This window comes from Rhinatrema bivittatum, chromosome 2, assembly GCF_901001135.1.
Source record: "Rhinatrema bivittatum chromosome 2, aRhiBiv1.1, whole genome shotgun sequence".
NCBI lineage: Eukaryota > Metazoa > Chordata > Amphibia > Gymnophiona > Rhinatrematidae > Rhinatrema > Rhinatrema bivittatum.
This window is the reverse complement of record NC_042616.1, coordinates 511,351,224-511,366,305: the sequence shown is the minus strand read 5'-3', so window position 1 is coordinate 511,366,305 and position 15,082 is coordinate 511,351,224. Positions and strand designations below refer to the sequence as shown.

The following is a 15,082-nucleotide window of genomic DNA, read 5'->3' as shown; positions in this document are numbered from 1 at the left end:
AGCAGCAAACACAGCTTGCTCGCTCATTCACTCTCTCTCTCCCCCACCCCGGGAACTCGCGGCAGCAGCCTCCTCCCAACGCTAACCTCCTTCATCTTCAGCCCTCGCGGAGGCGGAGTCCCATCGGCCGCGGCTGAACCTCTTCATTTTCCTCCGAGCCGCGCTGCAGTCTTCTTTTCTTCGGACCGATGCCGAGCGCACTAGCGTGGCCTCTTCTTGCCGCGCAGGCACCCGATACTCTCCACTTCCTCTTCCGGGCCGTGGGGGGGGGGGGCGCGGCTGTGTGTGTGTGAGAGATTGCATGTATGTGAATGATTGAGAGCCTGCCTGTGAGAGAGAGAGCATGAATGTACGTTTACCATTGGGAACCTGTATGTGTAAGTTTGTGATTGAAAACCTGTTTGTGTGAAAGAGTATGTGTGTATGATTGAGATCCTTTGTGTGTGAGAGAAATCATGTGTATGTATGATTAAGAGCCTGTATGTATAAGTAAGAGAGATCATGTGTGTCTGTGTGTGATTGAGAGCTGGTTTAGGTGATGGAGCATGTGAGTATGTGATTGAGAGCCTGTGTGTAAATGAGAGAAAGAGAGGACATGTTTGTAAGCATGTGAATGAGAGTCTGTGTGTGAGAGAAAAAGACAGCATGTATTTATGTGATTGAAAGCCTGTGTGTGTGTAAGCGTGAAAAGATAGACAGCATGTGTGTAAATGTGTAATCAAGAGCCTATATAAGTGAGAGAGAAAAAACGTGTATATGTGAGTACTGAGAGCATGTGTGTATAGGTGTGTCATTGAGAGCCAGTGTGAGAGAGAGCGCTGGTATGTGACTGAGAGAGGAGAAAGTTCCAAGCAAACCACCCCACCTCCTGCTAATTCAGAACAATCTCAGGACACCTGGATATCAAACGTTCCCAGGTATGCAGAGCAAAAAAATTTTTGTATCCTTATTATTTTTCATTACTGGGTCTTTGTGTCTGCTATTTTGAAATATTTTGTTGGTATCTGGAAATGTTTTATATGAGTTTTTAATTATTGGATATTCCACTCATCAGCTGTTTTGAAATATGTTCTTTTTGTTAGTACAGTTTTACTGCTGATGATTTTATATTTCTTGATTTGTTTTATAAGGATGTGTGATGTTTCTTTTTTCCTTTGTTACACTGCATACAGAGACTCTGGCTTGTTTGCAGTTTCCAATTCAGTTTTTTCTGCATGCTTCTTGTTATGCGTTTTGGTCTCTTTATTCTATGTTAGGTGAGGGACAGCACGTGATTCAGGTGAGGTTTTCTGCTGGCGTGTAGTTTCTGTGTAGGACTCTATAGCAGCCTGACTTGGTCCGTTTTCCTAATAGGAGATGTATTGGTGTCTTAAGGCCTGGTGTAATATTTTCAGAGACTTATTGTACTTTAAAAGTGTGATCTTACATAAAATGCACACATTTACTTGTATTTAGTTTTAAACATATTGTATGGCTCTCATGGAATTACATTTTAAAATATGTGGCGTTTATGGCTCTCTCAGCAAAAAAGGTTCCTGACCCCTGATCTAAGGCATAATTACCGTAATTGATAAAAGTACAACTAGTAGGATTCAGGCTTGTATGCGTACTGCTCACCCACTTTAACCTGGTTATGCCATTGATCTGCTCTATTCTCTTGCTACTTTGTTTATGTCTTTTACTCTACTTTAGATGTCACTTCTCAGTATTTCATTTTGGACTTCGGATCTTTAAAACGTTTTGCTTGTCTCTTGTAGTGAATCCCAAAAGTCTGCAGGTTATCCTCCACTGAGACGATTATATGTCACTGGCTATTGAGCATAACCTGTCCAAACTCCCACTTTGAGTGAAAATAGGATTATTTTGTTTTGGAATTCTGCTGTGCCTGACTTAATTTACAGTAGTTGAGGTACTAATTATCTCAAATATGTGCCAGTCAACTCGGACGCAATTGGATTTTAGCAGAATCTGGCTAGAGCGACCAGTTTTAGGCTGCCATCATGGCTGCCAACATAACTTCCTCCTTCTGTTCCTCTCATCAAATTCTTATATTTTTTTTGGGGGGGAGGGAAATCTTGAAGCATGCAAGGAGCTTCAGTCCCAGCAAAGGCCCAAAGCTCTTTGCTTCCCTTGGTTTAAATTTTTTTTTTTTTTTACTGCTTTGAATATTAATGTATTTTTGTATTTTAAGTGCCAAGAAAACAGATTTTTATTTTACAAGAAACAGTGGAGGTATGGGAGGTGGAGGGGGGGGAGGTTCTAGTTAGCCCTGGTCGGTGAAATGGAGTAGCAGGTGGGAGGAGTAAATTGTGGTAGTGGGGAGTGTGGCGGTCACCCTTGTGTCCTTCTCACCCTAAGGGATGTGTGCGTAGCTGAAAACCAAAACTGTGAATGTGTGTAAGAAGTGGGCAGAGGCTTTCTGACATTTTTAGTCTGAGGGACCATGGAGAGGAAAAAAATGTAAGTAAATAGACCATGGTTTGAAAAAGAAGTGCAGCGTAGGAGATGATGCATCTTGGGTAGTGGATGCTTGGCAAGGCCGCCCCCCCCCCCCCCCCCGTGTGTTTCATTTTCATTTTGTTGACTTGCTGATTTTGGTTATAAAGAGCAGCGCTCTCGAGGCAAGAAAGAGGTGAGATTTGACGAGGGAAGTCTGATGCTGGTTTGGGCACTGTCTCTTCATTGTGCATGCTGGGTTTTGTTTTGTTTTGTTTTTTTTATGTGCCCTTTTCTTTGAAAGTGATGATCTCACTAGAATTAGGGGATAGGCAACTCTAGTCCTCGAATACCGCAGACAGGTTTGGTTTTCAGGATATCCATCGTGAATATGCGTAAGATATATTTGAATGCACTGCCTCCATGGGTATGCAGATATCCTTCACACACACACATTCACTGCGGATGTCCTGAAAACCAGACCTGTTTGCAACAGTTGCGGGCTGGAAGTTGCCTTCCGCTGTACTAAGAGATGCTGAATTCACCTTTGTCTAATTGATTTCTAGTGTTAATTTCCCAGCATCAAACCATTTTATATATTTTATTTTGTGGTATATGCTGGTGGAAAAGCTGAAAAACTAGGGAAGAGCTCCACATGCCCCTATGGTAATATATTCATCCACTTGAATAAACTGGATTGGTTGTCATGAACCTGCGTGAGGGTGCAGTGTCAGTTCATAGATGGATAGCAGTATGACATCAGTTACATTTTTCTAGATTTATATATATATATATATATTTTTTTTTTTTTTTTGTGGCAGGGGGTTCAACACCTGTGGCCACTGCTGCTTCAGTACCTGCTCCATCTGCAGGACAGCTAGGGTTTGGAGACAAATTCAAGAGGCCAGTAGGAAGCTGGCAGTGTGACACCTGCTTAGTGGAAAACAAATCGGACGCTTTGAAGTGTGCATCTTGTGAAAGCTCCAAACCTGGAACCAAAACGGAGCTCAAAGGTATATGGTCTTTTAACATTCCCGTACCCCTTACTCCCTTATATCTTGACTCTAACATACAAGGTCATTCATCAAAATGTTATGGTGTTAACGCGTGCGAAAATGCTAGCGCATGGCGCAGATGCAAATTTTGGGAAGGGGCGGGATTAGGGAGGAGATTGAGTGGGATTTATGGAAATGAGGGGCAATATCGCATGGTGCGATAGCACGCATTATGCTATTGCACGGTTCTAACCCCGGAAATAACTGCACCTTTTTTCCTGGCATTAAGCTATGCGATATGACTGAAACACAATTCGCGAGACATTTTTCGATGTGCATTTCTGAGAGAGAGAGAGCGCCTCTCTATAAGGCCCTCATAGTAGACAAGTATTTATATCTCTATAGGAGGGCCAGCTAATAGCTGTTATAAAGTCCATCAAGCTGGGGCGAGAGAACATAGTAGAAATGACATCTTTCCTAGCGTGTAGCAGATGGACTCAGGACCAGTGGGTATAGTGTACTCCTGTTAGCAGTTGGAGACGGATCAGATTTCAATCTGACGTCAGCCCCTAGTACATATATCCCTGCAGGAAGTGCAGATCCTCAGTATTTTCCGTCTCCATAGCAGTTAGGGACTATCTGCACGCTCTCACAGCGTTAGAGTAATTTAGCAAAGAAAACCATCAAATCTTCCCTGAGGTGTACTGTGTAGTTCATACGTCTCACTCTGCATGTAAAACTGACCCCTAAACCATCATCAACACCTCACCTCGAGCTACTAGCTGGCCTTCCTATAGAGAGATAAATACTTGACTACTATGAGGGCCTTATAGATAGTCTGTCTCTGTCTCTGTCTCTCTCTCTCTCAGATGAGAATGCGATACTACCGATGCGAAGCTCTATGTTACCACACCACGTGGCAATTCTAAAATTTCCATAAACACGCCCCTTTTTCTTAGCACGGGCGTAATCCGTGCGTTGTTATACCATTTTCATGAGTCTAGGGGATAGTTTGCAGAAATCTTAGGATGTAAGTTGTATTAATGACGGGCATTTGGGTAAGAGTGGAAAAATTTTGGGCATCTAAAATGCAGCGCCAGCTTGGGACAGGTGGACGAGGTGCATTCAGGCCTGGTTGGGAAGCTACTGCTGAGCCACAGGGAGGGGCAGGGAATAGAATGGGAAAAGCAAAACAGATGATTAAAAAAAAGAAAACAAAAATAAAACATGAGTAATATAAGCTGCAGAGATTTTTTTTTTTTGCTCTGTTTCTTAAAAGTTTTGCTGGTGTTCAGGTTTTCTAAAGAATATTCTACCTCTGCATTTGAGCACCATGTTCTGACAAATACACACAGAGATAAGGAAAGCACTTTGGTGTGAGGCAGCTTGAGGTGTTAATTTTGTGATATACTGCTGATGAAATAATCTGGTGTCAAATATGGGTGCACTGTTGTCGCCTAAAACTGGGGAGAAGGAGAGGGAACCTTTACACATGGGGGTAGCACGTTCTTCAAATTGATTGGGAGAGAAAATGCAGGAGTCAGATGCTTGGGGAAAGTGATGAAAGGATAATTTGAGCAGACTTGCTTATACATAACGTAATTGCCATGGGTGCAGCAGCAAAATCTCAAATGTCCTCCAGTCACTTCTAAAGATCCCTAAAGATTCACACTCTGCTTGCTTGCAAGCTCCTTCTCCATTGCTTTAGTACTTCCCTGTGTAATGTGTGTAGGCATGTCAGCGATGGCAAGTATTGAACTAATATCACAAGTCAGGACAGTTATTTTTTTTAAAAAAAACAAAACTGTAGAGCCAAGGATATTTTTTATTTATTAGTAGACATTTATATACCACTTATCAATTTCTAAGTGGTTTACAATAAAAGTCATACTAAATAAAAGATAAACATGATAGCTGAAACATGTTATAAAATCAAAGATACAAATTAAAAACATAAAAGTTAAAAATTAAGTACATGGCAGATTACCAGTTCCCTGTAAGTACCCGGATCAGTCCAGACTCCTGGGTTTTGCCTCCCCTCTAGCAGATGGAGACAGAGAAGTTTTCAAAACAAAACTCCGCCTTATATAGGATGGTGCCACCTACAGTCCGGCAGTATTTCTCTGTCTCCAGCAGATGGTGGAGGTGCAAGGCCTACAGTCTGTGCTGATTGCTCATTGGAGTTAGAGTAGTAAGTTCTGTGAGTTTTAGAGAATTTTCGGTCTGTAAAACTTTTTATTTGATTTAAAAAAAAAAAAAAAAAAAGCAGTTTCTGTCCTGAGCCTTCCAGGGGATTTGTAACGTCCTGAGGGGATCATCCCCCACAGGGTTGTTGAGACAGCTGCATTACAGGGTCGAAGGCCCTCTTGTTCCAAGCTAGCAGCTCTGGGTGCAACACCGGGGAACCCGGTTTACTCCACCCCGCCGGATCAGGACTGTGGAGCACTGCCAGGCAAGTCTTTAAAAAAAAAAAAAAAAGGTTTTGATTTTCTTTCAGTGTCACTGGCGCTGCAGCTCTCTCTTCCCTCCCTGATTCGGCGCTTGGGCGGACCGCGATTATTTTTCTATATTTTACAGAATTGAATTTTAGCTTTCTCAGACCCGCTGCCCGATGCCACACTCGTCTGCGTGCCGCGCATGTGGCTCGGCCCAAGAGCGTCTTTCTCGGGATTGGCTGTGCTCGGCATGTCTTCCGGGGGGGGGGGGGGAGGGGAGGGATCTTCCGGGGCCACGAAAATGGTTAAAGGCAAGGCTGCCTGAGCTCCTTCAGTGTTAGCTGCACCGAGATCAGCTGAGGCAGATCCGTTCCTGCTGTGAGCGTGGGAACGGAGGCTGTTTTGGAGTCTTTTAGATCAGCGACTTGTGCAGCTATGGGGGGGGGGGGGGGGAGGGATTCTCCCACCTCCTCTCTCTCCTCAGCCAGGGTTTCCTGGAGGGAGCGAACCTTTACAGAATCTGTCACCTGCAACGGAGGATAGCCCCGAGGGGGCTAATGACTCCTCCTCCTTGGAGTTTATTTTATTTCTCCATAAGGCTTTTAAAGCCAGGAGGGAAGGGAAGCTGCAGGCTGGGGGGGGGGGGGGGTAAAACATCCTCTAGTGGTCTTAGACCGCTTTCGAGAAAGAGACTTAAGTCTAAGGGAGTCTCTATGTCCTCCAAAGCTAAGCGCCCTTTTAAAATCTACCACAGTGTCTAAAAAAATTTTAAGAAATAAAATGACATGTATGTCACTAGGGGCTAGTGTAAGTATGGTTTCATTTGATACTCAATTTTTTAAAATTGATAGCACATTTATTCATTTTATTCATTAACTGTTGCTGTCTTTCACCTTGGCCTCTCCTTATCCATGAAGGTATAATTGGGGCTTATTAATCTTGAGGGAGATTTCAGTTAGGTCCAGAGAGGGTTCTGATGTCACTTAAGCATGCTGTTTGGCATGGTGTGATGACAATTCATAGGGGGGCGGGGAAAGGGAGGGGGGAAGTATTTATTTTTTTGGGAAGAAAGACATGCAGGCATTCTCTAAACAAACTGCATAGTGCTGCAGGGTGATGTTTGGTTTCTCGCCACCAAGGTCCTTCATTTGTAAATAAAACCCAAAAGTGAGCATCCTCTCCCATCGATGGGGCCGATGCAAGACAAGTGCGTTCAGCCGAGCGCATTGTATAACCCGCAGTTGGACGTGGGATAAATAGGCGCTAATCCACCTCCTAATGCAGTAGGGGGATTAGCGCCTATGTAACGCGTTTCCAACGCGGAGTGAACGAGAGAGCGCTCATCACATGCAAATGCATGTGAATGAGCCTATTACTCATTCACTCCGCATGCAAAAAAGATAAATGTGCGTCTCGGATGCATATTTATCTCTTAAATATTAAAGCCTCCCTGGAGCAGGCGTTAATAGCTGAGCGCATTGAAAAGAAGTACAGAAAAGCAGAAAAAATTTGCTTTTCTGTACTTTTTTAAAGTAAAAAAATAAATAAATAAAATAACTCTGCACATCGCCGAGTTATGAAGACCGACGCCGGTAAACTCGACCTAGGTTTTCATAACCTGCCTGTCTGCCAATAATGAAAATGGCCGCCAAACCCTGCAGCCGTTTTCATTACTGGCAGACAGGCAGGTTATGAAAACCGAGGCAGAGTTTACCGGCGTCGGTCTTCATAACCGGCAGCCGCGGCGGGTCGCCTTAGCAAGGAGGCGCTAAGGTCGCACAAGCGACCCTAGCGGCTCCTTCCTAGTGCGACCCCCCCCCCCCCCTAATTTACATATTGCATGGCATCCCCCTTGCGGGCGCCGTGTGTACATTAAAGAAAGCGGGCGCTGAAAAGTCAGCGCCCGCTTTCCGCAAAGATTACTGCATCGGCCCCAATGACTGCTAACCAATGCAAGACTTTATTTTATTTGTGTCTTATTTTTATTTACTTTGTTTCGTTTAAGGTTTCGGATCCTCCAGTGCCACCACCCCAGCTTTTAAGTTTGGTCTTCAGTCGGCCACAGCTGACTCGCCCCAGACTGTGGAAAGTCAAAGTGGTTTCAAGTGTCAGGAGCAAGGGAACTTTAAGTTTGGTGTTTCCTCCTCAGAGCCCGAGTCCTCTAAAAGCACCTCTGCCGGGGCATTTTCATTTTCCAAGTCTGCGGGAGGCTTTAAATTTGGAGCCATTTCTTCTTCAGATTCCAAGCTTGAGGAGAATAAGAAAGATAACTCTCTGGCCGCCTCCAGCAGTGGCTTTTCCTTTGGACTCCCTGCTAGCTCGAGTAAGCTCATGCCCAGCGTTCCTTCCTCTGTAACATTTAAGTTTGGCACATCTGAGACGGGGCAGCAGGCTGAGAAAAAGGAAGGGAAATCTGCTTCTGGATTCTCTTTTGGCACAGGCTCCTCTGCATCGTCTGAGGGCACCACATCGGGTGCCGGTGGCTTCCAGAGCTCCATTGGCTTGAAAAAGCAGGATGCGCCAGCTCCTGCCTCTTTCTCCTTCACCAAGGCCGAGAAGAAAGATGAAGCTCCAGCTGTCGGCTGGGGCTCAGAAACTGCTTTTGGGAAGCCAGAGCCAGGGAAGGAGAAGGCTTCTGTTTCAGCTTTCGGGACGATGCAGGCTGAGGGCAAGCAAGATCCCTTCAGCACCCCTGCTTCGTCGCTGTTTGGGAAGAAATCGGAGAGCGCTGAGCCTAAGCCACTCTTCCCATTTGGGAAGGCCGAGCAAACAAAAGAGGAGAGTGCCATGAAGTCTTCCTTTAACTTCAGCCTGGCCAAATCCACTGAGAGCAAAGAGACTGAATCGACAGCAAAATCGGTGTTTCCATTTGGAACGTCAACAGGTAACCCACCCCTCTTCCCTTCCTACGCCACCCAATGCTGTCTGAAAACAAATTGTCCCCTTGAGCCCCTGGTTTACAGTGACCAATTGTACACTCATGCATATAATATTTGCACATGCAATTTACATATAAACACACAGAAGACCTTTATGGCCTATGCACTCTGCGCATCCACACCAACTACTCAGCTTTATGATTCCTATCACTCCCTCAGAGATCCTGTGAGTTGATCCCATGCCTTCTTGAATTCAGGTAGCGTCCTTATCTCCACCACCTCTACAGGGAGTTTGTTCTATGCATGCACCATCCTCTCTATAAAGAAATATTTTCTTAGATTAAATTTGTGTTTACCCCCTTTCACCTGTATCCCATGGCCTCTCGTTCGAGAACCTCCTTTCCTTTAAATGAGGCCCACCTCCTGTGCATGGAAACCTTGGAGGCATTTAAATGTCTCTATCATATCTTCCTTGTCATGTCTTTCCTCTAGGGTATATGCTTTGGAATGAAAACTACTGATCATTTTGTAAGCCACCATCTAGACAGACCTGAAGATGTGATCCCCAGAACAGTACACAGTATTTCAAATGAGGTCTCACCAGGGACTTATACAGGGGCATTATAATCTCTTTTTTTTTTTTCTTTTTCTGCTGACCATTCCTCTCCCTATGTACCTGAGCATCTTTCTAGCTTTCGCAATTGCCTTTTTTACCTGTTTGGCTACCTTAAGATCATCTGATACGATCATCCTAGATCCCGCTCTTTCGTGCTAAAAAGAATTTCACTCTCTAGACTAGGGGTGGCCAACTCTTGTCCTCAAGAGCTTTATGCAAGCCTGGTTTTCAGGAATATGCATGATAGATTTGCATACAATGGAGGCAGTGCATGCAGATTGTTCTATTGCAGATTCATTGTGGATATCCTGAAAACCAGGCTTACTTGTGGCTCTTGAGGGCTAGAGTTGGCCACCCCTGCCCTATATTGTACCTCTCCCTTGGGTTTTTGCATCCTAAATGCATGTCTGCTTTTTTTAGCATTAAATCTTAGTTGCCAGACTCTAGGCCATTCCTCGAGCGTTACTAGATCCTTCCTCTTGTTTTCCACAACTTCCTGGCTGTCTACCCTGCTGCAGATTTTGGTATCATTGGCAAAAAGTGCAAGATTATCATGAAAGGTTTGCCTATGTCACTTACAAAAATATTAATCAAAATAGCAAGAAGTGCATCAATCGCAGTCTCAAGATATATTTTATAACAGTAGCATAAAGAAAACTGAAAATACTTGTTAAGACCAACAATGGTTTATTCAAATCATAGAAGAGCAGTGTAGATAAATTATTAAAATAGCTGAGTCCCCCGACACGTACGTGTTTCATGGACACGCTGCATCAGGAGGGACAAAATACTACTGTCGCAACATAGCGCTTTACAGGACCTTTGACAAGAGCCATGTTATGACAGAAGCAGTATTTTGTCCCTCCCGATGTAGCATGTCTATGAAGCACATACATGGGTGTCTTGGCTACTTCAATAATTTGTCTATACTGCTCTTCTGTGATTTAAATAAACCATGGTTGGTTTTCACAAGTATTTTCAGCTTTCTCCAAGGTCAAGAGAATGGTAGTCCTCGCACATGGGTGACATCAGATGGAACCCTGCTCCGAAACTTTGATCTCAAAGATTCTAGAACTTTCAAACATGCCCTACTGAGCATGTGCAGCTGTAGTTCTCACCCTGCCCCCTAGGCAGAGTCCCTCAGTGTCTCTCTTTTTTTTTTTTTCCCTCACAGAGCTGTGTGTCATGGTATTCAGCTTTGCTCTCTCCTAAGTTTTTGTAAGTGTGTTTTGTTTTTTTTTAAGCTGTAGCTGTTTTTCTTTCCCTTACCTTATGGTAGTTTTATTTTCCTTTTTTACTCTTCTTTACACTGTCTGCCAGCCGCATAGCGGGCCTTCATCACTGTGCAGCCTGGCAGAGTCTAATACTATCCCTTATTAAATAAATACTGCACCTGCAGTTTAGTATCTGTGTCCTCTCCTTACTGTGTGTCTGTACCTTTGTCAGGCGCTGGCAGGACTGACAGAATGCCAATGAGCCTGGGGACTCACCTGAGTTCTGCCCGTGCAGGAGTTCCATGTCATTTCACCGATCGATTGGCATCAATGGAGTTTCAGACAGTGAAGAGATTGAGGTCCCCACACTGTTCCTGAGGGGGGAGAGTTCATCCTTCCCAACATTCAAAGGAACTAGTTTCCAAGGGCATGAACCCGGGATGATGTAGCCTTCCCTCCTGCTTGCCTGTGATGGCAGTGCAGTCTCGTTGTAAGACAGGGTGAACAGGAGCCTGAGCAAGCAGCTTGCTGCTGCACCTTCTGTGCCATGCCCAGTAACAGTTGCTCGCGCACATCTGTGACCAATGCACTCATCTGACACATCGATGTCAGGACCGCGTCGGGGACCAGGACTGCTATTGATTGCCATCGTCGAGGTGCCGGGGCGCCCTAGGTGCCATTGAGGTGCATGGACCTCCCTTGACCCTGAAAGGGCCTTCTGTGCCGTAGTCATCTGAGGACTCGGTGCACCAGAGTCATCGAGCGCCTTGGGCCTTGATGTGGTCGAATAGCGGCATCGACTTCTATAGTCAGGGACCAGGGCTGCTATCAAATGCTGTGGTACCCCTCAATGCCATTGGAGCGGCCATCGATGCCCTCAATTCCATCAAGATGCGTATGAGGGCCATCGTGATGCAGAGCTGCCTCAATACCATTAACATCCTTGTTGCTTTTGAGGTACGGAGCCGCCATGGAGGCCATCAGGTGTGTTAGCCAGCGATGCTATTCAATCCTGCTCTCGACAATGTCCAGTACCATCAAGGCACTGGGATCGCCATTGAGTGCCCTAGTCGCCCTCGAGGCCATCGAATGCTGGGGCCTGAGAGCCCTTGAGTGCCCCTGAAGCTTTCAGGCAGCAAGGGTTTCAGTCGAGGCATCCAGGCGCAGTGTTCGAGTGCTTTCGAGGCTCCTTTGGGGTGTCCAGATGGAGCACCGAGGGGCATCGTCCTGTCCCATCACTGGCCTACGACTATCAGGCACCATGGATGCCAATGGGATCAGTGGGCATCGGAGGCCCCGCCTGGTTTTGTGCACCATTGGTAGTATTGAGCGCTAGCAAGGCTAACATCAGCCATAGCCACTGGTGAGGGACACCATCGAGCTTGCAGCATCGATGCCTTCGGGCATGTAAGTGAGCCAAGGGAAACTTTGATGGTGCCGACAGCCATCTGTTCCTTTGGGCACCAATGAGGCATGTTGGGGCTGCAGAGCCTCTGCCTGCAGGTGCCCCTGGCATTCTCACTACTGCCGATTCATCAATGCCTTTGGGCACAAGGGTCTCTATCAGGGCTGTCGATATCCATGGGTACCTGTGATGCTGGGGATGGCTTTGTATACCTTCGAACTGATAGACACGATCAAGCGCCTTCGAAGCCCTGACTGCAGCATCGTTTGGTGCCATTGATGAAATCCATTATCAGTGAGCACGAGTGCTATGGGCCCTATGGGTGCAGTCACCACAGTGGGCACCAGTGGATGGTCAGACACCGCAGGACACGACCATAGAGCATCAAGGGCACCATCGATAGCCATGGACTTTGCTGCTGCCATTCCATGAGAGAAACTGCGATGAGCCATTTCTGATGCAATTATCAGGAGCATTAACAGGGTACCATGGAGTCAACGCCATAGAATGCAACTCACCACCACACCATAATTGGAGCCCCAGTGGTACTGAGGATGCTGTCATCACAGTGTTCCTTCCCACTCCATTGGGAGTTAGTGTGAGGGTAGAGCATAGCATGGGCAGTCAGGTACGGCAGGGCATCTACTCCAAGTGCTTCAGCGCTGGCAGGCAGCATTCTCCCTGTCTGTGCAGTACACAGCCATGCCAGAGTTCTGCCATCATCACATCAAGGTGGTAACCTCCTCGTTAGTTCTGTAAACGGTGAGAAATGCACCATCACACTCTGATTGCTTTTAGGCAGCGCACTGCCGCCAACTCCCAGGTGGTGCTTGGTCCTTGCTGTGCCTTGGGATTCTATCCACAAGTACAGCAAGTGGGTTCATAGGTGTGCTGCCATCCATAGAATGGGGTACCACTGTATGAGTACTAGTCAGTGTGCGTTTACAGCGGAGGGCACTATTTTTTCAGTTGCCCTCTACTGTATGGGTATGTTTATGTTTCCCTCTTGGCGAGCACAACAAGATGTGCACCTCAGACACAGGACTGACCTAAGACTGCATTGCTGGTCGAACCCCTGTGGGAGTGTATGTCAGGAGACTTCTTCAGAAAAGGAATACGTCTTTTGACGCCTCCCGTGTAAGCAGTCTCCTTTGTGGGGAAGCCCCTGAGGCTCAGTCTCTTACAGATTTATCGCCAAACTGGAGCCTTAATTCTTTTGAATCTGTGCATCTTTTTGTAGGTTAGGACAGCAGTGGCGGTCATTGGACCGTTTTTGCTGGGGTCCCTCCTTTGTTTACCATGGTGGCCTACTCCATCTTAGGGTGGCTGCAAGTGGCAGATTGGTCGCTTCTGAACCTCAGCGATAAGTGACTATAATTCAACTCTCACCTGGAGAGTTAAAAGGTTTTTCGGATCATGAGGCCCCGATTCCCATTGTTTTCCTGTCCCTTCAGGAAGGGGATATACGACTGGGTTTCCAGGGTGACCCTTATGGGTTCCCCTCTGGACTCCTGGTTGTCCATCCCTACAAGGGGTGCCTCGTTCTCAGTTTCCCAGAGAAGGGGTGTCACTGCTTCTGACTGGCAGTCACTCTCTGTTCCTCATGAGGTCCAAGAGCCGGTCAGGCAGTAGCGCTCTCCTTAGGTCGTCCTAAGGCACAGCGGGTCTAGTTTGCGAGGGAGCCATTCCAGATTCAGTTTCCCCATCGTACTAGGAGTCTCCACTTTGGGGTAGCTCCCCGGTGAAGATTAGGGGTTTCTCCCGTCCAGGAGTCACTTTTGATACCTGCTGAACTCAATGGGCGTGTTTTGTGGAGGGCCACTTGCCAGTCATTCTTGCCTGCAGGACCCTACCTCAGTGAGGATGGTTCTAGTCCCTCTAATTAGCAAGTATAATTTTCAACTTATCACCATATCCATGGCTTAAGGGAGTTGGGGGATGAGGGACCCTGCAACAGAGGTGCTACTCTTTGGTTGTAGTGGTTTGCAAGCTATACATCCCCATTTTAGGGATAACCCTGTCTGCAGACAGGAATCCTGGTTTAAGCAACGGTTATTCCATTTACTATTCTGCGTGCTTCCTTGGGGAAAGTTTATGTAATCATGGCGGAGGTATTAATACCTAAGCCAGGTTCGTGGGCAGTCTGTTCCGAGATCACACTGACCCTGTCCTGGTAACCTTAGGTATTCCAGGTCGGTGAAGAAATCCAGTTCAACAGGGGTTTGCACTTGTGGCACCCTGGCTTCCTGTCTCTTGGTGGAGTATTTCTGGATTTCTTCCCTGGGGGTTCGCCCTCAATTTCAGCTGTTCCAAGCAGGCTGAGGGCACTGTCTTGGTGGGAAACTCCCTACTGGAATCAGCAATGAGTTATTTGCTTGGAGTTGAGATATACAATCTAGTGACTTGTTCTTACCCCTGCAGTCCAGCGGTCTACCTCCTTGTGCTCTTCGCTCCTTCCAACTTCCGATTGGAATGTTGAGGGGAGGGGAAGAAAAGCTAGGGCATTCGAGGTATATCTTAGTATATATCTCAAGGAAAAGATACACCACTTTTTCTCTATATTTTTGCCAAATTCTGGTCAGTAATGCCTTTAGTTTTTCTCACTTCACTAGGTTGTCCAAAGTGCCTTCCTGCTCACCTGAGCTATCATGTAGACAGGATGTATAGCCCTGTCCTTGACAGAGTACATTGTGGGTAAGCTTCAGGCCTAACTTATCTCCCTGCTTGAGAGTTTGAGCTAGCGATCCCATTTATGGATTGCCTTTCATTCCCTGAAACTCTTGAAGCTGTCCTGCAAGATCCGGTACTTTGGCACATAGGGTCTGTCACAGACCCTGCCATTGCTAATTATTCTTCCAAGTGTTGCTTGGGTTTTTCTGCCCATTGTGCCTATTAGTCAAACATGGGCACACTTCTGCAGAAGCATTCTGTACTTCAGATGTCAGTGACAGTGGCATAGCTACAGGGGGCCTGGGTGGGCCATGGCACACCCACCCCGAGAAGAGGCCTGACTGTCACAGGGCCATCGTGGAGCTCTTCCTGCATGGCCGTAAAAGAGGCCTGATCATCGCAGGGCTGTCGCAGAGCTCATCCCGCGTGGCC

The 15,082-nt window shown here is 46.4% G+C and overlaps 1 protein-coding gene across 6 annotated transcripts in view; it reads left to right on the top strand.

The window, feature by feature from the left end:
* The window catches only part of NUP153 (nucleoporin 153), a 159,566-nt gene that overhangs the window by 98,384 nt on the left and 46,100 nt on the right, over window positions 1-15,082 (top strand). For all 6 annotated transcript variants that reach the window (XM_029590715.1, XM_029590718.1, XM_029590717.1 and 3 more), the window contains 2 exons: window positions 3,258-3,449; window positions 7,872-8,750. In XM_029590715.1, the coding sequence (XP_029446575.1) occupies window positions 3,258-3,449; window positions 7,872-8,750 (1,071 nt within the window). The remainder of the gene's footprint in view (window positions 1-3,257; window positions 3,450-7,871; window positions 8,751-15,082) is intronic.